At 41.9% G+C, this 27,799-nt stretch overlaps 1 protein-coding gene across 4 annotated transcripts in view; it reads right to left on the minus strand.

Moving 5' to 3' along the window:
* Window positions 1–27,799, minus strand: part of AGPAT4 (1-acylglycerol-3-phosphate O-acyltransferase 4) — a 156,998-nt gene that overhangs the window by 70,648 nt on the left and 58,551 nt on the right. For all 4 annotated transcript variants that reach the window (XM_073627469.1, XM_073627470.1, XM_073627472.1 and 1 more), the window contains one exon: window positions 12,764–12,933. In XM_073627469.1, the coding sequence (XP_073483570.1) occupies window positions 12,764–12,933 (170 nt within the window). The remainder of the gene's footprint in view (window positions 1–12,763; window positions 12,934–27,799) is intronic.

The raw sequence follows: 27,799 nt of genomic DNA on the forward strand, positions 1-27,799 counted from the left end.
TATTCTTTGCCAACCTTTAGCATATCCGCTGAACCAAAGGTTAAGTCCTAGCTTGTACAACTTTTTTAATTAGATAATGTGGAACTTTATCAAATGCTTTGTTGAATTCAAGATAGGCTATGTCCATAGCACCACCCTGGTCCAAAACAGTGATATAGTCAATAAACATAATCAGATTAGTCTGACATGATCTGCCCTCAGTAAAGCCATGTTGCTTTAGGTCCACCAAGTTGCGTGTTTTTAAGTGATCAACAATTCTTCTTTTGAGGAGTGATTCCATTAACTTGACTACAACTGATTTAAAACTCACTGGTCTGTATTTGCTTCTACCTTGCTGCCCTTCTTGTGGATAGGTATAATATTAGCTGTCAGTCATGAGGAACTTCTCCTGTTAGAAAAGATGGATTAAAAAAGATCTGTTGATGGTCCAACAACTATACCTAGAAGTTCTCCTAGAACTCTGAGATGAATACCATTAGGGCCCATTGTTTTATCAAGCTTTAACCAAGCCAGTTCCTCTGCTACCTCTGTCTCCAGAAATCCTGAAAATGAATTGTCATTGCAAGAACCAATATGAGTCCATAACTTGTTATTGTAATTTATTTCTGAGAAGACTAAACAGAAGTAATTGTTTAAACGGTTCAGGTATGCCTCAACATAAGTGTTGTGCTCAGTTTACGTTTTAGTGATCTAGTTTTCTTCCCTTCCATCGCTTTTGTACCTAAAAAAAAGGTTTGGTCTACTTTCTTAATAGATTTAGCCATTTCCTCCTGTTTCTGCCCTTTGGCAGTACTGATGTGTTTGGCCTCCTTTGTCTATTTTTATACACTTCAGTGGCTAAGTGGTTAGCACATCCAACTGGCAGCACTAGGGTCGATGGTTCAAATCCCAAGCACAGCACAAGCTGCATCTAGGTAGTCTGGTTTCCTCCAAGACTCTACAGACATGCTGGTAGGTTAACCACTTCAATACCAGGCACCTTTACATCTTCCTGCCCAAGCCAATTTTCAGCTTTCAGCGCTGTCGCAATTTGAATGACAATTGTGTGGTCATGCTACACTGTACCCAAACAAATTTTTTTATCATTTTGTTCCCACAAATAGAGCTTTCTTTTGGTGGTATTTGATCACCTCTGCAATTTTTATTTTTTGCGCAACAAATAAAAAAAGACTGAAAATTTTGAAAAAAAAATTTCTTTCTTTCTCTTAATTTTTTTTGTAAATAAGTACGTTTTCTTCTTCAATGACGGGCACTTATAAGGCGGCACCGATGGGCACCGATGAGGTGGCACCAATGAGATGGCACTGATGATGGGCTCTGATAGGTGACACTGGTATGCGGCACTGATGGGCACTCATAGGCGGCACTGATGGGTACTTATGGGTGGCACTGATGGGTACTTATGGTTGGCACTGATGGGCACTGATGGTCACTGTTAGGTGGGCACTGAGGGACACTGATTACACTGGTGGGTGGCATTGCTGGGCATCACTTTTTTTATTTCTGTAATGGTGCCAGTCAGTGCCCATTTGTGGGCACTGATTGGCATGTATTGGGCATTATTTTTTATATGTGGATGGCCATGGGGTACATACCTTGCCATCAACATGCTGGAGGCTTCCCTGGTGGTCCTGGAAGCTTCCCTGGTGGTCCAGTGTGGACATCCGAGGGGGGGCTACGCTGATAAACAATCAGCGCAGACCCCCACTGTCAGGAGAGCCGCCGATCGGCTCTGCTCTACTCGCATCTGTCAGACACGAGTGAAGAAAAGCCGATCAAAGGCTTTTCCTGTTTACATCGTGATCAGCCGTGATTTGACACGGCTGATCATGTGGTAATGTGCCTCTGTCAGAGGCTCTTTACCGAGATCGGCGTAGCGGTGTGTCAGACTGACACACCACACCACCGATCTACCGCGATGTGCACCCCCAAGGGCGCGCGGCGGCTGTTATCCTGCAGGGCGTCATATGACGCATAAGTCAGGATAACTGAATCACTGCCCGGCCGTCATTTTGCTATGGGCCGGACGGGAAGTGGTTAAATGTCTCCTGTCTAAATTGGCCCTAGTATGTGTATGCATGAATGCTAGTTCAGGACCATAGATTGTAGGCTCGTTGAGGGCAGAGACTGATGTGCATGTATAATATATAAGTTGCCTTGAAAAAGTATTCACACCCCTTGAAATTTTCCACATTTTGTCATGTTACAACCAAAAACGTAAACGTATTTTATTGTGATTTTATGCGATAGACCAACACAAAGTGGCACATAATTGTGAGGAAGGAAAATGATAAATGGTTTTAAACATTTTTTACAAATAAATATGTGAAAAGTGTGGCATGCATTTGTATTCAGCCCCCTGAGTTAATAGAATCATCTTTCGCTGCAATTACAGCTGCAAGTCTTTTTGGGAATGTCTCTATCAGCTTTGCATATCTATTTTTGCCCATTCTTTGCAAAACAGCTCAAGCTCTGTCAGATTGGATGAAGAGCGTCTGAACAGCAATTTTCAAGTCTTACCAGATTCTCAATTGGATTTAGGTTTGGACTTTGACTGGGTCATTCTAACACATGAATAACACTTTGATCTAAACCACTCCATTGTAGCTGGCTGTATGTTTAGGGTCGTTGTCCTGTTGGAAGGTGAACCTCCATCCCAGTCTCAAGTCTTTTGCAGACTCCAACAGGTTTTCTTCTAAAGCCGCGTGTACACACGAGCGGAATGTCCGACAGAAAAAGTCCGACGGAAGCTTTTCATCGTCTATTCCAATCGTGTGTGTGCCTCATCGGACTTTTTTTCTCTAAAATTCTGACGGACCTAGAAATAGAACATGTTCTAAATATTTCCGACGGAACCAATTCCTATTGGGAAAACCGCTTGTCTGTATGCTGTTCCGACGGACCAAAAACGACGCATGCTCTGAAGCAAGTATGAGACGGAAGCTATTGGCTACTGGCTATTGAACTTCCTTTTTCTAGTCCCGTTGTACGTGCTGTACGTCACCGCGTTCTGGACGGTCGGACTTTGGGTTGACCATGTGTAGGCAAGACCGCTTGAATGGAATTCCGTCGGAGAAACCTTCGGAGTTTATTCCAACGGCAAAAATGGTTGTGTGTACGCGGCATAAGATTGCCCTGTATTTGGCTCCATCCATCTTCCCATCACCTCTGACCAGCTTCCCTGTCTCTGATGAAGAAAAGCATCCCCACAACATGATGCTGCCACAACCATGTTTCACGGTGGGGATGGTGTGTTCAGGGTGATGTGCAGTGTTAGTTTTCCACCACTCGTGTTTTGTTTTTAGGCCAAAAAGTTCAATTTTGGTCCCATCTGACCAGAGCACCTTCTTCCACATATTTGCTGTGTCCCCCACATGGCTTCTCGCAAACTGCAAATGAGACTTCTTATGGCTTTCTTTCAACAATGGCTTTCTTCTTGCCACTTTTCCATAAAGGCCAAATTTGTGGAGTGCACGACTAATAGTGTCCGGTGGACAGATTCTCCCACCTAAGCTGTGGATCTCTTGGCTGCTTCTCTGGTTAATGCTCTCCTTGCCGGGCCTTTCAGTTTAGGTGGATGGCCATATCTTGGTAGGTTTGCAGTTGTGCCATATGCTTTCCATATTTCGGATGTTGGACTGAACAGTGCTCAGTGAGATGTTCAAAGCTTGGGATATTTTTTCAAAACCTAACCCTGCTTTAACCACTTACGGACCGCCCGGCGTTGTTTTACCTTGCTAATTTGAAGAGGAATATTGTTGTTATGGCAGCAGCTAGCTGCCATAACCCCAGTATCCTCTTCTTCAGCGGGCGGTCCGCTTTCAGATAAAAGTAGCAGTGGAATCACAGCAAGATCACTTTTATCGGCGGCGGGAGAGGGGGACACTCCCTCCCGCCGCTTACCAGAGCCGCTGGCAGCAGTAAAGGCGATTGCGTTTGCTCCATAGCTTGGCATGGAGACAAGTGAAGGGAAGATGGCCCCCAACCGTCTCCATATCATTGCAGGGCAGAATCGACGTCAAAACGTCACTTCTGCCCATGGCTCTTAAAGGGACATTCAAGAGTGGAATTCCAGCTTGCCAACTAGCCGTACAACTGTCCCCTCCACCTACTAACTAGCCTGTGTATGAAAGATGTATATACTTACCTATTTTAAGGCCGTTCCAGTCTGGTCACGTGAGCTGGCTCTCCTGTGCAAGCATAGCTGGATGGCTGATCTGTAGAAATTTGCCATCCTACATTAGACCATCCATTTGTTAAGAGGTTGCTTTGTTTCCCCAATCTATAAGCCTTTGCATTCCTCACTATATTCCAAGAGACTTCACTTGTGTTTGGGTGCTGGTTCTGTTGGATGGTAGGTCTTTTGCTTAACCCCTTCATGCCAACTGTACGCAAATATGCCGCCCTACTGGACTGGGCTTTTTTCTGTGGGGCCGCATCTTTGCGTGTCTCCCTTTGTGCTGGGAGCACGCTGCACATCACACTCCTAGCACAGAGACTGGGGTCTCACAGAGAGCCCCGGGCCCCGTACTAACAATCGGGACCCGGAACTCCCAATTATGGGTCACATGATAGCTGGGATAGACTCAGTCACTGTGAAGCCCACAGTTTTTTTTCGCCTCTGTGAATGTAGGAGAGCCTTGCAGAAAAAAAAGTGTGTAAAAAAATAAAATAAATAGTAATAATAAAAAAAATTAAAATACCTAGGTCAGTGCCAGGGTTAGTGTTTGGGCCAAGGTCAGGGTCAGTATATTTATTTTTTTTTTAGTACCAGTGTCAGTGTGTTTTAGGTAGGATAAAACAAAAAAAAAATAAAATGGGCACTATTTTTTTGGGCTGTACGGGTACAACCAACAACTAACATACACATATGTGGTATCGCTATGATTGTCAGGAGCAGGAGAATTTTAATTTAGGTTGTTCTTTGGTGGAAAGGTATGGTAGTAGAAAGAAATATACATTTTAAAAAAATATATATTTTTTTTTCTACTATTCTAGGCAAGTTTTCCTTTGATAAATAAAAATAAATACCGGTAAATAAATCAGGAGATATCCATTACCATTTACCACCAAAAGAAAACCCAATTTGTCCTGAAAAAAAAAAAACAAGGTATAATTCACCTGGATGCACAAAGTAGTTGTGATGATATGTATGCTTTTACTAACATGTCAAAGTTTCAAAATTATTCTCAGGCATTTAGATTTGTTTTACCCTTAGGCACGAAGGGGTTAAGGTGCATCTGCTATCCGTGTGGATATAAATGCTGAGGTATTTTCCAGACACTCATTAAAACTGAAGTGGCTTGGATTAGCTACGAACTATCTTCAACTGTTCATAACAAATCCAACTGAATGTGATAAACTATTACAACATATACCATACCCTGGATAAATGTATGTACCCTTCACAGACAATCCAGCCTTTAAATTTGTATTATATAAAGAAAATTACCAGGGCTAGGTATTCATTTTATTAACGTGTAGATTTTGTTTTGGGTTGCAAATGGAAGGATTGGACCCTCTGTCAAGTTTGTAATGCTGTCTGTCCCCATTGATTAGAGATTCACCTCTTTGTTTGTCCTGAAGATCGACACAGAAAGTGAGGGAAATCAGAAATTTTAGAGCTGTCCCCAGAACAAAAAGGTACGGTGAAATCTCCCAGTGGGGACACCATTTTGGGGATGACAACTGTCTAAAATAGGAAATCACCTCAGGGAAATTTCCTCTAACTTCCTGTTGTGTCTCTGGTACAGGAAATGTAATTTCCCCAATGGTACAGGGGAGAAGGGGTGGGCTCTAGTGCACAACTGATAAACGGAAGCAAAGTGCAAAGACCGTACTAGATTTCTAGAAGGATGAATTAGTATTTCATGTACTTCTCAAACAGATATACTGTAACAAAATGCTTTGGATTGTATATTTAACAGCCCAAAAGAGAACAAATAAATGAAATTTACTGTTAGGGTTTACATACAAGATTAAAGAGCAAATGCTACAAAAGCAAATGTGCTGTAAAGACTAAAAGAAATGCATTAGACAAAAACCTCATGGAAGCATTTCAATATTATAACATTATGGAGGACATTAGTTCATTAGTTTGATGCCATTAAATGAAAACGTATACTTCTTGTAGTATCTACACATGAAATTTTGTAAAATGTGTGCTTGGCATTCACCCATGGAAGATAACGTAGTTAAATCATTCAGGACGGAAATTACTTTCCAAACATTAATGCACCAATTTCCAAATACATACCTAATTTTTTTGAGAAAATGTCACAATAAAAACTACAGTACTGAACACTAGGGATGAGCCGAACACCTCCCTGTTCGGTTCGCACCAGAACATGCGAACAGGAAAAAAATTCGTTCGAACACCGTTAAAGTCTATGGGACACGAACATGAATAATCAAAAATGCTAATTTTAAAGGCTTATATGCTTTATTATTATTGTCATAAAAAGTGTTTGGGGACCCGGGTCCTGCCCCAGGGGACATGGATCAATGCAAAAAAATTTTTTAAAAACGGCCGTTTTTTCAGGAGCAGTGATTTTAATAATGCTTAAAGTGAAACAATAAAAGTGTAATATCCCTTTAAATTTCGTAGCTGGGGGGTGTCTATAGTATGCCTGTAAAGGGGCGCATGTTTCCCGTGTTTAGAACAGTCTGACAGCAAAATGACATTTCAAAGGAAAAAAAGTCATTTAAAACTACTCACGGCTATTAATGCATTGCCAGTCCGACAATACACATAGAAGTTCATTGATAAAAACGGCATGGGAATTCCCCACAGGGGAACCCAGAACCAAAATTAAAAAAAAAAAAAAAAAAAGACGTGGGGGGTCCCCCTAAATTCCATACCAGGCCCTTCAGGTCTGGTATGGATATTAAGGGGAACCCTGTGCCAAAATAAAAAAATAAAAAAAACGGCGTGGAGTCCCCACAAAAATCCATACCAGACCCTTATCTGAGCATGCAATCTGGCAAGCCGCAGGAAAAGAGGGGGGGACGAGAGAGCGCCCCCCCTCCTGAACCGTACCAGGCCACATGCCCTCAACATTGGGAGGGTGCTTTGGGGTAGCCCCCCAAAACACCTTGTCCCCATGTTGATGAGGACAAGGGCCTCATCCCCACAATCCTGGCCGGTGGTTGTGGGGGCCTGCGGGCAGGGGGCTTGTCGGAATCTGGAAGCCCCCTTTAACAAGGGGACCTCCAGATCCCGACCCTCCCCCCTGTGTGAAATGGTAAGGGGGTACAAAAGTACACCTACCATTTCACTAAAAAAACTGTCAAAAATGACAAGAGACAGTTTTTGACAATTCCTTTATTTAAATGCTTCTTCTTTCTTCTATCTTCCTTCGGTTTCTTCCTCCATCTTCTTCTTCTTCTGGTTCTTCTGGCTCTTCTGGTTCTTCCTCCAGTGTTATCATCCAGCATCTCCTCCACGGCGTCTTCTTCTCCTCGGGCCGCTCCACATCCATGGCATGGAGGGAGGCTCCCGCTCTTCTCTTCATTTTCTTCTCTTCTTCATCTTCTTCTCTGGACTGCTCCGCATCCATGCTGGCATGGAGGGAGGCTCCCGCCGTATGATGCTTCTCCTCTTCTGACGGTTCTTAAATAACGGGGGGCGGGGCCACCCGGTGATCCCGCCCCCTCTGACGCATGGTGACTTGACGGGACTTCCCTGTGGCGTCACGGAGAATGCCACAGGGAAGTCCCGTCATGTCCCCGTGCGTCAGAGGGGGGCAGGGTCAACGGGTGTCCCCGCCCCCCCGTTATTTAAGAACTGTCAGAAGAGGAGAAGCGTCACACAGCGGGAGCCTCCCTCCATGCCACCATAAATGCGGAGCGGCCCGGAGAAGATGAAGAGAAGATGAAGAAGAGAAGAAGTTGAAGAGAAGAGCGGGAGCCTCCCTCCATGCCATGGATGCGGAGCGGCCCGAGGAGAAGAAGGGAAGAAGACGCCACGGAGGAGATGCTGGACGAGAACACCGGAGGAAGAACCAGAAGAACCAGAGGAAGAAGAAGATGGAGGAAGAAACCGAAGGAAGATAGAAGAAAGACGAAAGAAGAAGCATTTAAATAAAGGAATTGTCAAAAACTGTCTCTTGTCATTTTTAACATTTTTGACAGTTTTTTAGTGAAATGGTAGGGGTACTTTTGTACCCCCTTACCATTTCACACAGGGGGGAGGGCCGAGATCTGGGGGTCCCCTTGTTAATGGGGGCTTCCAGATTCCGATAAGCCCCCCGCCCGCAGACCCCCACAACCACCGGCCAGGGTTGTGGGGATGAGGCCCTTGTCCTCATCAACATGGGGACAAGGTGTTTTAGGGGGCTACCACAAAGCACCCTCCCAATGTTGAAGGCGTGTGGCCTGGTACGGTTCAGGAGGGGGGGGCGCTCTTTCATCCCCCCTCTTTTCCTGCGGCCTGCCAGGTTGCGTGCTCGGATAAGGGTCTGGTATGGATTTTTGGGGGGACCCCACGCCGTTTTTTTTTTTTTAATTTTGGCGCGGGGTTCCCCTTAATATCCATACCAGACCTGAAGGGCCTGGTATGGAATTTAGGGGGACCCCCACGTCATTTTTTTTTTACATTTTGGTCGGGGTTCCCCTTAATATCCATACCAGACCTGAAGGGCCTGGTATGGAATTTAGGGGGACCCCCACCTCATTTTTTTTTTTTTAATTTTGGTTCGGGGTTCCCCTGTGGGGAATTCACATGCGGTTTTTATCAATGAACTTCTATGTGTATTGTCGGACCGGCAATGCATTAATAGCCGCAAATAGTTTTAAATGACTTTTTTTCCTTTGAAATGTCATTTTGCTGTCAGACTGTTCTAAACACGGGAAACATGCGCCCCTTTACAGGCATACTATAGACACCCCCCAGCTACGAAATTTAAAGGGATATTACACTTTTATTGTTTCACTTTAAGCATTATTAAAATCACGGCTCCCGAAAAAACGGCCGTTTTTAAAACTTTTTTTTGCATTGATCCATGTCCCCTGGGGCAGGACCCAGGTCCCCAAACACTTTTTATGACAATACCATGCATATAAGCCTTTAAAATTAGCACTTTTGATTTCTCCAATAGACTTTTAAAGGGTGTTCCGCGGCATTCGAATTGTTCACTGTTCGGCAAACTTGCGAACAGCCGATGTTCGAGTTGAACATGAGTTCGACTCGAGCTCGAAGCTCATCCCTACTGAACACAATCAAAATGGTTGTAAAGTCAGGAGGCTTTTTATCCTAAAGTGGATGTAAACCCGAAATTTATTGTTTTTAAATTAAGGCTTGCACCTTGTAGAGTATAGGATTTCATGTCATCTGTGCCCAGTCTTGTCACGAAGAGTTAATCCAGCTCTGAGCAGTCCTCTTATCTTTTTTAAGTAAGATAAAAACTGACACACAGAGAAATAGGAGTCAGTTCTTCCCCCTTGCTGTGAGTGACAGGTGATTTACATATCTCATGCACCAGCCTGAGAAAGGCATACTGTGTACCTCAGATCCACTCCTCCTTTCTTCTCCAGGTCTCCCAGGATTGGCTGCTCCACACCTCAGCATGATTGGGCATGCTGAAGTCATGTGGTGACCTTTCTGGGTTTTGACTGGATGTTGGTTGTTCCTCTACACGCTAAACATTTCTGGCACCTAGACAACCCTTTCACATCTGAGAACAATTTTACAGTTTTGGGGGGGGGGGGGTCGATGACATTGTGAACTAGATGGTTCCTAGTTCACAATGTCATCGACCTCCCAAAAACTGTAAAATTGTTCTCAGGCATGAAAGCGTTCTCTAGGTGCCAGAAATGTTTAGCATGTAGAGTAAGCAAAAAAACAACCGAGAAAAAAATTATCTTTTAGATCTAGAGTCGCAAGCAAAGAGTACCAAATAAGAGAATTACATGTAACAGCACGCACGTCACATATGTCAATAAATGCCTGTGTCATTTACAGTATTGTAGGCAGAACCACCAGGCCTTTACGTGTGAGGATCAGGGAACATATAAATAATATAAGGAAAAGTTTCCCTAAACACAACCTCTCTAGACATTTTAAAGAGGTACACCAGAAAGACCCCACAGGACTTATATTTTATGGGATAGATCAGATCAAAGATCATTGGAGAGGTGACAATAAAAGGATAAAGGTGTCACAAAATGAGACAAGGTGGATATATAGGTTGGGGTCCTTATATCCTGGAGGCCTTAATATTGATATTGACCTCAACTGTTTCACATCAATTTTTAATTGTGATCATGTTTAAGGGCCTTGATCTTTTGTTCATGACATTTCTGTCACTTTTTGTTATCTTATAGGATCTATACCATCACAAATTTATGATTAGGTCCTCACCACCATACATGAATATACATATATATTTATTTTTAAATTATATACAGCGTTTTACAGTTTTTGATTGCTTACATCGTTTTTTCTTTTTATTCATTTTCTTATTGTTATCTACATGGAACTGCCACTCACAATATGTAATCAATTCCCTCAAATCTACCAATTTAATGTGTTTTTTTAAGTTTTGCAAGATATCTGAATTGTGATGAAGTATGCAAATGCGCCTGCAAATTTTCCAATTTGACTACCAGCGGTGTAGACGCTCATAAGTCTCTTTATTTCTCTGTGGATTATATAATCTGAGCTGAATAATTGGCTATGAGAAATAGTGATGCCCTTTCATGTGAGAATTCAAGTTGCACCTACAACAAATATTTTTTACCTAATCCGCGTCATCCTTGATCATAATATTAATCAGAGGGGGGCTGGCTAGGCAATCCCGCATACTATTTAAGACATGAGGTGTACCAAGATGGCACCGCTTCTGATGATGTCTGATGACGAAACGCATAAGTCGGAGCGTGAAACACTATCATGTTACTTACGGTTTCTGTAGCTCGGTCTGTGGAACGCACGCTGTCCCTGACCTATGGATTTTCTTTGCAATTGTTCCTGGCACGATTGAGTGCCTATTTTAACCCAATAAAATCCCTTTTTTTTGGGGGGAGCATTAACCTCTTTTATTAGTCAAAGTCAGAGGTTGATTGGATACTTAAAGTAGCTTACTTACTAAACAATTAGTTCCCTACTACCACTTTTGGGTGCCATAGGCTTCAGAAACTCCTCAAATAACACAGGCTATGCACACTCCTCTTCCCCCTTGTATTACAACACTTGGGTCTGGCTACAGCCCGCTCAAGTACCGAACAATATGTTTTGAAAGGTGCAAGAAAATGTCATTTGTCCCCCTCATACCTGGACGTGCTGGGAGATGTAGGCAAAAACATGTTAAAAATGCATTTTCTTATTTTTGAAAAATAGCCAAATGGCTCGACAAGACTCAAATGTTTCATAAATATGTGTTCATGCCATGTACAGGGGCCCTGTAGTATCACCTACCTTCTTGTAAAGACTGTCCAGTAAAAGCACTTGAAAGACAATGGCAGCAAAAAAATTTACCTCCCAAGACAAGTAGTATGTAAATTACATTTTGACTCCAAGAACCCCATTCTCAAGAAAAATATACAACTTACCGGTATTTAACATGGCTGTAATAATCACATGTACATAGGTACATACATTTGTATCATTCAAATCACCAAATTAACATTTTAATGGCGTCAAAGCAACATTCAAAATGGCCACCCTGCATTGTTTTTTGCACCTACATTCGATTACCCTCTGATATGTTTCTGCATGAACACATGCAATCATTTAGATTACAAAGCTGATTATTCAGAGTTTAATTCTCATATGCAAAGTGTGAATGTTAGAGGTGAAGGTTCATGCACAATGGCAAACCAAGCACTTGCTGCATGCATCGCAGTGTGCCTAAAATATTTACACTCACCAAGGACTTGAACATCAGAGGCTCAAATGATAATGCAACTAAGCATCCACTTAGCAGAAGGAGATACAAAGAACAGCACAACTTGAAACTTGATAAAATAAATGTACACACAATATACTCTGTCCCACATCACTCCATTTCAATCTTGGGTAGCATTTCAGATATTAAAATGTTATTTGTGGAAATGAAAATGTGGAAACATTTATTTCATGAACAGTCTAAGAGCATTTCATGAGCCTTTTAAATCCACACAGAACCACAAAAAATATTAAAGCCATCAGGACAGAGTTGATGACAGAATTGGCATGCTGTGGGAGAGTGACAATTTTGAAGTAGAGCCTTTTAATCATAAGTTTAGGTTTTAGGGCTAGTTTACACTTACTTCAAGACAAGGCTTCGGACATGCTTTGATAAAGCTCTCTGAACACTAGTCAAAGCTCCTGTCACTAAATAAAAAAGTTAGCTTACAGTCCTGTTTACACCTCCTTTTGCTTTGTGCTTCAATGAGACTTTGGTGGAGCTCTGATGGGGCTTCGATGAGGCTTCAAGCGAGCTTTGCCATAGACTTCATGGGGTATAATTTTTGATGTGAAGCCGAAGCAAAGCAAAAGCAAGGTATAAACAGGACTGTAAGCTAACCATTTTATTTAGTGACAGGAGCTTTGACTAGCGTTCAAAGAGCTTTAACAAAGCGTGTCCGAAGCCTATTTAAAGCCGAAGCAAGTGTAACTTACTAGTAGATTTTTTCTTCAAAAGAAGCTGCCCCAAAAGATATGGGTTGTATATTTAAGGGAACAAAAGTTTGGATGAAAGCTGAAAACATATACACAGTGATGTTAAAGTTCACACTGTGCAGGTACATTTAAAAAAGACTTAATTAGTTAGTAGATACTCACCCCTAGAACACCGAATCTTTCACAAAAATTCCAGCCACATAGAAAGTCAATTTCAAAGTTGTGATTAAGAACTACTATTGCATTTTCTTTGCCATATTTGGGGTAGTTTTCCATGTCGGTATACAGAGTGCAATCAGTGGCTGACCACCACTCCAATAACATCACCAATTCTAAAAACAAAAAAACAGAACATATTTTAAAAAATCTGCCATTGTATAGCTTTTTGCTAGCATATATATTTAAAGCAGCAAATATACACGTTTATCGCAAGTTACCCTTTTTGCCAACTATGTAACACATCTATACATTTGCACATATTGTGTATGTCCAAATTACATATCTATAAACAGTTAAAGCTGAACTCAAAGCAGATATGAAGACACAAATAAATGCAGATCTACATTTATGAACATTTTTTTTTAATGCAGTGATGTTCCTGAGTTTGCAGTCCCTGTACAGAAGAGCTCAGGCTGGGAAGGGGGGAGCAATGGAGCTCACACTGCAGTTACAGCAAAAGTTTTTCTTTCCATTTGGGGTTTTACATAAATAAATAAAAGCTGACAATTGTAAGCACCCCTGTCAGTGGTAAATGGTTTGTCTTAACCTGCTAACTGCTACATAGCTTGTTCTTATGAAATACAACAGACTTACTAGCTAGATTACTGATGATGTGAAGTCTAAAAAAGAAAACTAACACAGCCACCACATCTAAGAATTGGTAAGCTGCAATTTAATAAAGTTTGCTTTGGGGTTTAATTGAGCCTAATTCCAGTATACATGGCCTGGGCAATAGAATGTGATATCCGTTCAGACTGCAGATCTATTCAGCTTATACCACTTATGTATTAGAAAAGTGAAGTGTTAATAGACTATTTATTGCATTAAAGATATTTTTAAATGTATGTATTGAAAATGAAATGATGTATAAATGATAATGTTTGTTTTCTTCTTATAAAAATTTAATAGAGAGAAATTGAAAACAAAATGACCCAGGATCTGGTGGCAACGACACTTTGCTGACAGTAGACAGAAAAACGAGAATGTGTTTTATATGATCTACTCGCAGGACATATGCAAGAACCTTAAAAAGGATTTTCAAACGTTATGTGCCAGTATTGTTATCAAAGTATGAAATCCAAAACCGTAATGCAGCCCAGAACAGGCTTACTTGAATGATTCCTTCCTCAGGATCACATCCACTTCTCTCCTGGGAGCCATCTGTAAGCTTGGAATTACTCTAGTCTCCCTCATTTGACCCTAGTATTACATTTAAAAAATTGGCCAGGGAACATGTAGATATTACATGAGTAAAGCTGGGGAGTTGAGGAAAAAATGCATATATTACATTCAGAGTCCATTCACACTTGTGCGACTTACAAATCGTGTAATTTCCATTGCGACTCTACCATGCGACTTGATGAGCAGGCCAGGAAGCCAGCCTCCGCATCCTTAACAACCAATGATGCATCAGCTGTCAGTGGGTTTTTCACACTGGCAGCTGAATGTAAAAAAAAAAAAAAAAAAAAAAAAAAAAAAAAAAAAAAAAAAAAAGAATGTTGGCAATTACATTTTTTTTTTTTTTTTAATGGCCTCCCCAGTGCATACCAGGTCCAGCCGAATGACCAGCTTCTGTCGGACAGAATGACATAAACATGGGCAGAATGTTGCCCTGTTTTTTTTTTGTACGGGCAAATGTCTCCCAACTTTCTGCCCATGTGTACGGGACTTAAGAGGCTGAGCCGACTGTCGTCAGGCAATCTGAGTGGATCCCAACATTGTTGGGACCCTTCTAGATCCTGGACTGGGCTCTGTGATGTCAGCCCACAGTGGCTTTAGCCCTAGTTGGCTAAATCTGGGTCACAAGAGTGCAAAAGTAAATGGCCACCCTTAATGTGTGGAATACACCTGCAATTTTTGACTCAGAAAAATGTGAATTCAACGTTAGTTTTGCACTCTACATTCAAGCAGGAAAATAGTTTTTGCCTAGCAATTCAAAAGGTACAGAAGAGATTTCTGAGCATTTTCGATGAAATGATTAGCACATTTGAACATGTAATTATATGCTCCACATGTCCCCAGTGAGATGACAACTAGTTACACCAGCTCATTTTCCCCACGGGCCATATAAACCTTTGGTTCTTAAGCAGCCAACAGGGAAGGTCAGACAATATTCCTGTTTGTAAGAACAAATGCTGCACAGAAAAAGTGCACTAATATAATATACAAAATTCTCCAACTAGCTGCCTTAAAATGTGAAGTAGTGGCCACTTATCAGCTAGCTAGCCCATCTCAGTCTTGGGGTTAAAACGACCTAGACAGACATGACATGATTATTGCCCATTATGTCAGGTTCAGTTTTTATTTGTTCACGGAATGGAAACATTGGGAAAACAATGATATCATGTAAGACACTGTAGAAGTCCCTGACTGGACGTAACACGTAAGGGCAGTATCTGTTTCCGACATTATCATGCTTGCTTTATAGGCTGACAACTGTTTGTTGGAGTAGAGTGAGATCCTCTCTCATTATTGGGCTTCACAGTGATACTATACTATCTCTATGTGGTCAATGATATTGATGCCTACATTTTACATGTGAGTGTTCTGAGTATGAGCTTATATTTAATAAATTACGGTAGTGAACACCGAGTGTTCACCTCTTTTCTCTTTGAGTTTTGGCTATCTATAAAGGATGACGTTTATGTAACCCCTGCAATGCCATCTTGATAGAAGCACAGACCCAGTGGAGAAAACTGTTTCTGGGGTCATTTATTAAGCTTTGACCACCTATGTTTAGGGGGTCCTGGCAGTATTGCATGCCCTTTGTGATGAAGGTTTTATACAGTTTTCAGTGTCATAAAGAGTATGTGTTTGCACAGTTACAGGATTGAGATTTAAAGGAACACTTTGTTACAAAACGAGGCCTGGTTCACATGTACGCGGCCGTGCGGGCTGTGGTTCGCACTGGAACAATAGCCAATTCATTCGAATGGGCTGCCATGCCCCGTAAAGTGCACTAATTTGGAAATTGCAGCCCACATGGGAACCACGAGTACAGTGCGGTTCCCAATGCAGGTGTGATTTCCAGTACAAACAGCGTGCCATTAGGATTAATGCACCCGCACACAGGTCCCATGTTTCAATGTGGGAGTGGTTGCAGCTGCACCACCCGCACAGGTGTGACCCTAGCCTGAGTGATTTTCATAGGTCTGTGAGTGTTTAATTAAGTTCAGAGTGAGCACTATGATGCATTTCTCCCTCTTCTGAGCTACTCTGGATATACAAGATACAGTACATATAAAAAGTCTACACTAAAATGTCAGGTTTCTGTGATGTAAAAAAAAAAGAAAAAAAAGAGAGAGACAAAGATAAATCATTTCAGAACTTTTTCCACCTTTAATGTGACCTATAAACTGTACAACTCTGAAATGAACTGAAATATTTTAGGTGGATGGAAGTAAAAATAAAAAATATGGTTGCATAAGTGTGCACCCCCTAAACAATACTTTGTTGAAGCACCTTTTTATTTTATTACAGCAATCAGTCTTTTTGGGTATGAGTCTATTAAAATGGCACATCTTGACTTAGCAATATTTGCCCACTCTTCTTTGCAAAAAACAGTCCAAATCTGTCAGATTGGGAGGACATCTCCTGTGCACAGCCCTCTTCAGATCACCCCACACCTTCTAGTGAAGCCATTCCTTTGTTGATTTGGATGTATGCTTTGGGTCGTTGTCATGCTGAAAGATGAACTTCCTCTGCAAGTTCAGCTTTCTAGCAGAAGCCTGAAGGTTTTGTGCCCATATTGACTGGTATTCAGAACTGTTCATAATTTCCTCTACCTTGACTAAGGCCCCTTTTCCAGCTGAAGAAAAACAGCCCAAAACCATGATGCTGCCACCACCATGCTTCACTGTGGGTATGGTGTACTTTTGGTGACGTGCAGTGTTGTTTTTGTAAAAAATTTCACCTTGGTTTCATCAGACCATAACACATTTCTTTATCGTACATCATGGGACACAGAGCACCATAGTAATCACTATGTGGGTATATAGGCACCTTCAGGTGATGGACACTGGTATACCCAATACAGGAAGCTCATTCCCTATATAACCCCTCCTCCTTCCAGGAGTACCTCAGTTTTTTCGTCAGTGTCTAAGTTTTGGTCACGAGTGAAGATGTGCTCTGAAGAGCTCCAAAGCTGGAGGGATCCCTGCTTGATTTAAACAGCCTCCACAGACCGGATACATCCAAGGTGCCACTGAGGCCAAGGTGGATGGTACATGAGCCTCGTATACGAAGCACAAGGTTTTGCCTGTAACGCCTCTCTTTGCAGGGCTGGAACCCAGGACCCAGGACTTTTTGGTCATGCTTACATTAACTAAAGTTTTTCCTGAGGGGTGCTATACAGGTCCAAAGGAAGTGGAACCCCTATAATAGGGACCCGGTCCTTGAAGGTTTGTTAATGCAGCCCACTGTGATGGGTGAAGGATCTGGCCGTTACAGCAGTATCCTGCAGCGAGGAAAAGGTAAGGGAAGAAGCCTAGGAACTGTAAAAAGTCAACTTATGCTTTTTTCTTCCATATGTAAAATGTTATCATGCCTAAAGTCTCCACTAGAGGGATAAAAATGCATACCTTAGTACGCTGCTTCTCAGTCAGCTCAGAAGTCCCAGCTAAACAGCACGTGTGTGGTCTCATTTCCCCCCTGGGGGAAGGGAGGTACAGCCGTAGCTTGTATTCCCCCCTCCTCTCCCCCCTCCTCTCCCCCCCTCGGGGGGTGCGGCGGCTTTCATATGTTTATTTTTTCTTTATCCCCAACAGAAGTTTTTTCAAACTTCCCGCCTTCCCTTCTCTCCCCTCTCGCTCAAGGAGCGTATCGCATGCCGTCCTCGCGTGCGCAGACTACGGCTAGTTAAACAGAGGGGAGACGTGCTTAGTGACAAAGGGGAGCGTGGCTTAAGGCACGGCGCCATGTGCGGGACGTAAGGAGCACACAGTGCAGGTGCTGGGGACAAGAGACAGACGCTTCACAGCTAAAGCTGGAGTCTGACGCACAGGACCACAGGAGCGCTGGGGGCATGTAAGGTTTATGCAGGCATTTCCAGTACAAGAAATAACATTTACATACTACATTAAAGCTGAACTTTATTAGCATTGCCTTTTGCTAGACTGTTTGCTCAGCGAGTAGTGCATTTACTTAGTGCCTCTGTTTTTTTTGTGCTCAGCACTATGGCTCCCAAAAAAAAAAAGACACCACAAAAAGGTATCAAAAATTCCAACCCAGGTGTTGGGAACTCCAGTCGTGCCTCCACACTGTCATCCTCTCCTGAGATACCAGATATGGCAAGCCAGGGTGAGTCATTGGGACCAACTGGTGGTGCAGCTGCTTCTCACATCTCAGCCCCAGTATACGTGACTGAAGATGCGTTTTCCTCCGCAGGGCCTAGAAGGAAGATTAGCGGCTTTAATCGCATCCTCTATCCAAAAGGATAGGAAGAGGAAGCGTGTTAGATCCCCCTCCCCCACCTCAGACCCCTTACCAAGGGAACAGTGGGTAGAGGATGAGGTGTTACCCTCAGGAAATCAGGAGGAAAGGCAAACCGATGACTCCGCTGCGGAGGAAACAACGGTAGATGAACCTTTTTCAGCCTCGCAATCTGAGAAATTGCTGGTACAATCTCTTACAGAGATGGTTCGTGCCTCTTTCAAGCTACCCCTAACGGAGTCAGCTGAAAGTCCTGTTTCTTCTTTAGGTTCCTTAAAACCTTCACAGTCTTTTCATGCATTTCCTGTACATGCATTACTTGAAAAGCTTATTTATGCTGAATGGGATCACCCGCAGAAGCATTTTCTCCCTCCAAAGGGATTCACAGCACTCTATCCCATGGAGGAGAAATTCACCAAAAAATGCAATGTGCCAGCAGTTGACACTGCAATTTCCAGTGTGAATAATAGTTTAACTTGCCCAGTAGACAATGCACAAATGCTTAAAGATCTAACGGATAAAAGGTTGGAATCCCTGTTAATATCCTCGCTGCCATAGGCATCTGTCAGTCCCTAAAGGATCAGTTTACACAAGCTCTTAAGGAGGTCCCTGCACAACAGGCCCGCGTGTTGGCCGAATTACCAAGGGCATTATGTTTTGCCACAGATGCCATGAAAGACTATCCACCAGGTGTCCCGCCTTGCGCTTGTGCTAATACACATGCGTAGGACCCTGTGGTTAAAAAATTGGTCAGCCGAAGCACCTTGCAAAAGGCTTCTGACTAGTTTCCCTTTTCATGGGGATCGACTATTTGGGGAGGATTTGGACAAATACATCCAGATGATTTCTAGTGGTAAGAGTACTCTTTTGCCAGTCAAAAGAAAGTATAAATGTCCTTCATTTAAACAGACTCTTTACCCTGCGCCAGGAGCATCTGCCTCTAGGCAGTGGCGAAGGCCTCCACCGTCAGACTCTAGAGGAAAGCCTCAGGGTCAGGCCCAGAAGAAGACCTGGGGCCCGGAAATCTGCAAAGCAGAATTCTAAAGCCTCATTATGAATAGGCGCCCCCCCCCCTTCACCAGAGTGGGGGGAAGACTTCTGCTATACTCAGAAGTCTGGCAAGAGGAAATTCATGACAGATGGATCATCTCCAAGGTGTCTCTAGGATACAAACTAGAATTTCGGGAGTTTCCACCGTTTCGTTTTCTGAGATCAAATGTTTCCAAAGATCCAGGGAAAAGGCAATCTGTTTCGAGTATTAGACTGATTACTGGCTCAGGGGGTGATCATACAGATCCCCACAGAAGAGCAAGGTTTGGGGTTTTATTCAAACCTCTTTACAGTACCAAAACCGAATGGAGATGTCAGACCCATTCTAGATCTGAAGAATCTAAATCAGTTCCTGAAGATCTGCTCCTTTTGCATGGAGTCGATCAGGTCAGTAGTTATCCTAGTAGTCTATCCTACAAGGAGGAGAACTTATGGTGTCTGTCGACATCAGGGATGCATATCTGCATGTCCCTATATTCCCCTCTCACCAAAGGTTTCTGTGGTTCAAAGCAGAACAACAGCATTTCCAGTTTGTAGCCTTGCCCTTAGGGCTAGCTACAGCACCCGGGGTGTTCACAAAAGTGCTGGCCCCACCTCTAGCCACGTTAAGGGCACAGGGCATAACAATCTTGGCGTACCTAGACGATCTATTGCTTATAGACCAATCGGTGGCTCGTTTGGAGCAAAGTGTACGCATTACAACCAGTTACCTGGAAAGTCTGGGTAGGATTCTCAACCTAGAGAAGTCTTCCTTAAAGCTGCTAAAAAAGCTGGAGTATTTGGGCCTGATCATAGACACAACCCAGTAAAAGGTGGAGACTGTTGCAAAACAGTATCCTGTCTGCTTAGAACAAAACAGTCCAAGCTTTAGACTTGCCAATGCGGCTGTCCCCAAGGGTGTCCCAAAGCCTTGGTTGGTTGTTACTAACCCAGAATCTGCTGAAAGCAAAATCCTTCAGACCAGTTATCTGGAAAGTGGTAACGACAGATGCCAGCCTTTTTTTGAGGCTGGGGAGCAGTACTAGAAAAGACAACTGTCCAGGGACAGTGGTCAAGAACCTAAAGAGCCTTGCCCATCAATATCCTAGAGATTTGGGCAGTGCGTCTGGCTCTGAAGGCCTCTACTTTCAGGTTACGGGATTGTCCTGTCAGGATCCAATCCGACAATGCCACAGCTGTGGCCTATATCAATCACCAAGGGGGCACCAAGTGTCTTGCAGCACAGACAGAGGTGAACCATATTCTAACTTGGGCAGAAAGGAATGTTCTGTGCCTATCGGCAGTCTTCGTTCTGGGAGTAGAGAATTGTCAGGCGGACTACCTGAGTCGCCAGCAGTTATTACCGGGGGAATGGTCTCTTCGCTCCAACATTTTTCAGGCTGTTTGCCAAAGATGGGGGACTCTGGACGTAGATCTTCTAGTGTCCAGATTCTCTTTCAACATGAAGTTAGTCAACTTTGTGTCCAGGACAAGGGATCCACTCGCATGCAGAACAGATGCGTTGGTGACCCCGTGGGATCAGTTCTCACTGATCTATGCATTTCCTTCTATTCATTTGCTGCCACAACTTCTTTGCAGGATCAAGCTGGAAAGAAAGCTGGTAATTCTGGTAGCACCAGTATGGCCCAGGTCATGGTATGCAGAAATCGTAAAGATGGCAGTGGAAGATCCATGGTCCCTTCCACTATGGCCAGACCTACTCTCACAGGGGCAGATATTCCATCCTACCTTACAAACGCTAAATTTAACGGCTTGGCTATTGAAACCCACATTCTGAAGAAACGTGGGCTATCTGGGTCAGTAATCTCTACCTTGAGTAATGCAAAGAAGCCAGCTTCCAGAACCATATATTATAGAGTCTGGAGGGCATATGTTTCCTGGTGTGAATCCAAGGGTTTGCACCCTCGGAGGTATATCATATGCAGAATTCTTGCCTTTCTACAATTAGGGGTAGAGATGAAGTTGAGTACTATTAAGGGCCAAGTCTCAGCTTTATCGGTCATATTTCAAAGACCGCTTGCTACACATTCTTTAGTCCGGGGTTTTATGCAAGGGGTGGTGTGGCTTAATCCGCCAGTTAAATCACCTTTGAACCCTTGGGACTTGAACTTAGTTTTGTCAGTGTTACAAAAACAGCCATTTGAACCGATACAGCATATTCCCTTAGTCCTTCTGACAAGGAAGCTAGTGTTCTTGGTTGATATATCCTCAGCAAGGAGGGTTTCGGAATTGACTGCTCTTTCTTGTAAAGGGCCATACTTAATTATTCATGAGGACAGAGTGGTGTTACGCCCTCGTCCAGATTTTTTGCCAAAAGTGGTCTCAGGTTTCCACCTGAATCAAGATATTGTCCTGCCATCATATTTTCCAAAACCATGTTCCAGGGAAGAGAAGTCACTACATTGTCTTGATGTGGTGAGAGCAAAGTCTATATAAAGACGACTGCTCAGATTTGGAAGACTGATGTTTTATTTGTTCTGCCCGAAGGTCCTAAGAAAGGACAGGCAGTGTCCAAATCCACTGTCGCTAAGTGGATTCGGCAGGTTATAATTCAGACTTATGATTTAAGGGGTAAGATTCCACCTTTTCAAATCAAAGCGCACTCTACCAGGGCGGTTAGGGATTCTTGAGCAGTGCGTCACCAGGCCTCCATGGCTCAGATCTGTAAGGCCGCAACTTGGTCTTCAGTACATACATTCACCAAGTTTTATCAGGTGGATGCAAGAAGGCATGAGGATATCACCTTTGGGCACAGTGTGCTGCAGGCAGCAGTATAAGTCCTCAAGTCTGGGGATGTCCTACGGGTTGCCTCCCCTCAAATAGCATTGCTATGGGACGTCCCACATAGGGATTACTATGGTGCTCTGTGTCCCATGATGTACGATAAAGAAAATAGGATTTTTATAACAGCTTACCTGTAAAATCCTTTTCTTGGAGTACATCATGGGGCACAGAGGTCTATTAGGTATATTGCTTTGCTACAAAAACTGAGGTACTCCTGGAAGGAGGAGGGGATATATAGGGAGTGAACTTTCTGTATTGGCTATACCATTGTCCATCACCTGAAGGTGCCTATATACCCACATAGTGATTACTATGGTGCTCTGTGTCCCATGATGTACTCCAAGAAAATCATTTTACAGGTAAGCTGTTATAAAAATCCTATTTTTCCACATGCTTTTGGGAGACTTCAGATGTGTTTTTGCAAAATTTAGCTGGGCTTGGGTGTATATGGGAAATTGTTCTCACATGTACCACACAGCCAGTACTTGCCAGATTTTCATGCAGCTCCTTTATTGTTGCTGTAGGCCTCTTGGCAGCCTCCCTCACCAGTTTTCTTCTCGTCTTTTTATCAATTTTGGAGGGTTGTGCAGTTTTTGGTAATGTCACTGTTGTGCCATATTTCCTCCACTTGATGATGATTGTCTTCACTGTGTTCCATGATATATCTAATGCCTTGGAAATTCTTTTGTACCATTCCCCTGACTGATACTTTGTAACAATGAGATCCCTCTGATGCCCTTGAAGCTCTCTGCAGACCATGGCTTTTGCTGTAGGATGCGACTAAGAAAATGTCAGGAAAAACCTACTAGAACAGCTGAATTTTATTTGGGGTTAATCAGAGGCACTTTAAATGATGGCAGGTCTGTACCGACTCCTATTTAACATGTGTTTGAATGTGATGGCTTCATTCTGAACACAGCTAAACCTGCAGTTATAAGAGGGTGTGCACACTTATTTGTTTGTTTTTCAATTGAGTTGTACAGTTTATAGGTCACATTAACCACTTGCCACACAGGCCAATTCTGACATTTCTCTCCTACATGTAAAAATAATCTTTTTTTTGCTAGAAAATTACATAGAACCCCCAAACATTAGATTTTTTTTAGCAAAGACCCTAGAGAATACAATGGCGGTTGTTGCTACTTTTTATCTCGTACGGTATTTGCGCAGCAATTTTTCAAATGCGTTTTTTTTTTTTTTTTTGGGAAAAAAACTGTTTTGTGCTTTAAAAAAAAGACAAAACAGTAAAGTTAGCCCAATGTTTTTGCATATTGTGAAAGATGAAGTTATGCTGAGAAAAACAGATACCTAAGATTAGGGCTGAAACAACTAATCGATTAATCGACAACTAATCGATTATGAAATTAATCGATTACTATTTTCATAATCGATTAATCGGCCAGTAACATAATGGGGTTAAAAATAATAAAATTAGCCCTTTATAGTACAAAAAGAGCAAATAATCGCTACTGTAAATATTACTTTCACAGTTCTACAGTAAAAAAATCAACCCCTTACAGTAGTGATCATTTGCTTTTTTTGTACTATAAAGGGCTCATTTTAGTTTTTTTTAACCCCATTATGTTACTAAACATTTTAGACCTGGTTTACATCTTTGTGTTTTTTGGTGCTTTTTGCAGAAACACACTACAGTTCATTTAACATGGTTTTCTATGGGACACGTTCACAACTATACTTTTTTTCAGCCGCTGCGTATTTGGAAAGGGTCAGGGACTTTTTTTTTTTTTTTAACGCAAAACGGTGCTTTTTTGGTTCAATATACTTCAATGGAGAAGCTGCAGAAAAGCATGTAATTCGTTTTTGCAGCAATTTGTATTTTTTAATCTGCCCAACAACAAATTGGCCAAAAAACTGTATTTCTCTTCTAATAGTGTATATATAGTATATCTCTTCTGTCTGTTATTCTCAGAGTGGATTTAATATTTCTCTTCTAATAGTGTATATATAGTATATCTCTTCTGTCTGTTATTCTCAGAGTGGATTTAATATTTTGCTCCCTAACCATATAGTTGGTTGTTTATATTTACCACTGCATAGAGATATTTAAGAATACATTGTTTTTTTTTAAAAACTTTACATACTAACTAACATACCACACTTTTTTTTAAGGTTATTAACCGATTAATCGAAACAATAATCGACCAACTAATCGATTATGAAAATAATCGTTAGTTGCAGCCCTACCTAAGATGTCACGCTTCAAAATTGCACACGCTCGTGGAATGGCGCCAAAGTTCGGTACTAAAAAATCCCCATAGGCGAAGCTTGAAATTTTTTTACTGGTTACGTTTTGAATTACAGAGGAGGTCTAGGGACAAAATGATTGCTCTCGCTCCAACGTTCGCATCGATACCTCACATAAATGCCATTTTCCTAAAGACGTGCGCTTGGGCGCGAAATGCATTGAAAACGAGGCTGTAGATGCTAGACACAGGAGCTATCTCCTCCACCCCCAGCTGAGACACATGCCATGCTTCCTGGTTTCACATTCTAGTGACGATCGGCCCCTGCCTCATCCCACAGCTGAGCTGCCATCTGCTGTACGTTTTAAAGCATGTAAATGCTCCGACAATAAAGACAGTACTACACTATATTGCCGTTTTTTGGCTCATTCTTGGGAGAGACAGTCTTTACAGATTTAAGATAAGGAGCGTTTGGGATTTGCATTGAGTGTAATTATCAGAGGATCACCATTCATCACCTATGATTGTATGAGGTTGATCGATATCGGAGATGGTCGATTGAAGTTTTAATTGGCTTGGAGGATCCTGGTTTGCTGAGGAAGTTTTCCATACTTTATGCCTGGTGGTCACCTTGTGGCCAGAGACATCTGGTGAGCAGATTTAGTTGTCACTTCGGGTGAAGCAATTTTTTTCACAAGAAACCAGCATATTGCACTTTATGAAGGCACGGTGGTGGAGATTTTACCCACACTGAAGAGTTACACCCATTTATATTTGTTTCACAGATATAATCATATTTATTTCAGATTTCTCTATATTGGACTGGTTTTATATATTTCATGGTATATGTGTTGATCATCATGCCACACCTATGTGGGTTTAGTTGACAATTATATGTTTATATGGTTTTGCGCCCAATTTTCCACTATTTTTTGTTTTATTAGGTTCACTAATTTTTTGGTGCAGCATCACTTTATTATTATTTTTTATAATATTCTGTCACCGGTTCTCATTCTTTTTATTTTACCTCACATGTATGGTTTGAACACCATTTTAATATGTGGGCAGGACTTACGTATCATAGAGACTCTCTATGATCAACATCCGGGGCTGGCGGATCCTGTCTCGGACTCACCGTTCGAAGCGGTGAGTCGGTAGAAGCACCGGAGGGCGGCACGTCCCCTCTCGCCTCTTGTAAGAACGATCAAGCGGCGGAACAGCCGCTATGATCATTCTTATGGTGTAGGGAATCGCCAGCTGAAAACGGCAATATCTGAATGATGTCTGTGGCTACAGGCATCATTCAGATATCCCGGCTCAAAGTCCATCACGTCATGACGGTGGACGAGCGGCAACAGGTCTCATTTTTTTTTTACGTCACAGGGGTGTGTAGACTTTATATATATATATATATATAATATATATATATATATATATATATATCTACACACATACACACACACACACACACATATATACATACACAGTGTATATGTATAAACTGCAATTATATTTATATCATATGTTTTTTTTGGATTTTTTGGTTGATATTCTGTCTCTATCCTTTAAAATACACCTATTAAAAAAAAAAATTATAGACCCTCAATTTCTTTGTAAGTGGGAAAACAAAATCTGCAGGGTATCAAATAATTATTTTCCCCACTGTATTATATATATATATATATATATATATATATATATATATATATATATATATATATATATATATATATATATATATATATATATATATATATATATAGAGCTGCACGATTCTGGCCAAAATGAGAATCACAATTTTTTTGCTTTTAGAATAAAAAGATCATGATTCTCGCGACGCAAAATCTTCACATTATACAAAGTAATTTTTCCCAAAAAACTGCATTTGAAAGACAGCTACGCAAATACAGTGTGACATAAAATATTGCAACAACCACCATTTTATTCTCTAGGGTCTCTACTAAAAAAATAATGTTTGGGGGTTCTAAGAAATTTTCTAGCAAAAAAAAAAAAAATTATTTTAACTTGAAACCAATAAATGTCGGAAAAAGGTTTAGTGTTTAAGCGGTTAAACTTTCCTCACTTACACACCAAGTCTATTCCTTTGACAAATTGTTACAATGTTTAGACTTAGTTCCACTGCTAAAGAATGTTGTGATTCTTGGCAGACTGCCTGTTTTTTTTCTTCCTTACTTTTGATGGCTGTGGCTTCAGAAGAGCAGAGAGAATTCTTTGCATAGCAGCTCATATATATGTACATATATATACACACACATATACACACACACACACACACACACATACAATATATACACACACATGCCTTGACCCCTGCTTCTAATAACTTTGGGGGGCATTGGTGCTGCCATTGTGCCTCTCCACCGGTTTCTGAGATTGTCACTCATAGGCATCCATGAGGAGTGGTGGTATCACTTGTTGGGTACCAAAAATCAAATTTTTTATGTTTTTTGCAACCAATTTTGTTCAAAAAGCGGGGGGCTGGCAGGAAAGCAGTCCTTTCATCTGGAAGGTTGCTGTAAAATACACCTGTCATAAGAAAACAATAGAGATAGTCACTGCTGATCTATTTTTGAGTATTAGTTCCTTAGCTAACCAAGAACAATTAAAGAGACAAGAATACTGATACTTTCCTAATGCCGCGTACACACGACCGGACTTTACGGCATACTTGGTCCGGCGGACAGGAGTCCGTCGGACAATTCGATCGTGTGTGGGCTCCAGCGGACTTTTTTTACCCCAAAAGTTCAACGGACCTAGAAATGAAACATGTTTCAAATCTTTCCGACGGACTCTACTCTGGTCGAATAGTCCGCTCATCTGTATGCTAGTCCGACGGACAAAAACCGACGCTAGGGCAGCTATTGGCTACTGGCTATGAACTTCCTTGTTTTAGTCCGGTCGTACGTCATCACATTCAAATCCGTCGGACTTTGGTTGATCGTGTGTAGGCAAGTTCGTTCATTCGGAAAGTCCGTCGTAAAGTCTGTCGAAAAGTACGCCGGACAAAGTCAGCCGTAAAGTCCGCTCGTGTGTACACGGCATTAACCCTTTTTTTCACCATGTTTTCACCATGCTTGTTCTGGGTCTAGGATTGAAGTATTAAAAAGGGACACTAATCAATATCCCAATTTTCCAAAACCAATCTAAAGCCCCATACACACGATAGGTCTTTGTAACAACTTTCCTTTGTACAAAGGGCGTTGGCCATAAGTTTGTGTTGCATACAGATGGCAGGACTTTTCCAGCCAACTTTCACCAAATCACGTGGTTTTTCAGCTCTTTACCACCACCCTTTGGTCAACTTCTGTATTGTTGTCTGATATTGTGTCCGATGGAGTGTACACACGGTCTGATGTTGCTCCAAAACAGCTAATTTGCATGTTTGTTGTCAAAAAGTCCGATCGTGTGTACGGGCCTTAAGACACATCCACAACTTCATGGCCCTGTAATCTATTTTTCATAGAATCATTCCCTGTGTTTCTATACCTCC

The sequence above is a fragment of the Aquarana catesbeiana genome, linkage group LG04 (genome assembly GCF_042186555.1).
Source record: "Aquarana catesbeiana isolate 2022-GZ linkage group LG04, ASM4218655v1, whole genome shotgun sequence".
In the NCBI taxonomy this organism is placed as follows: Eukaryota; Metazoa; Chordata; class Amphibia; order Anura; family Ranidae; genus Aquarana; species Aquarana catesbeiana.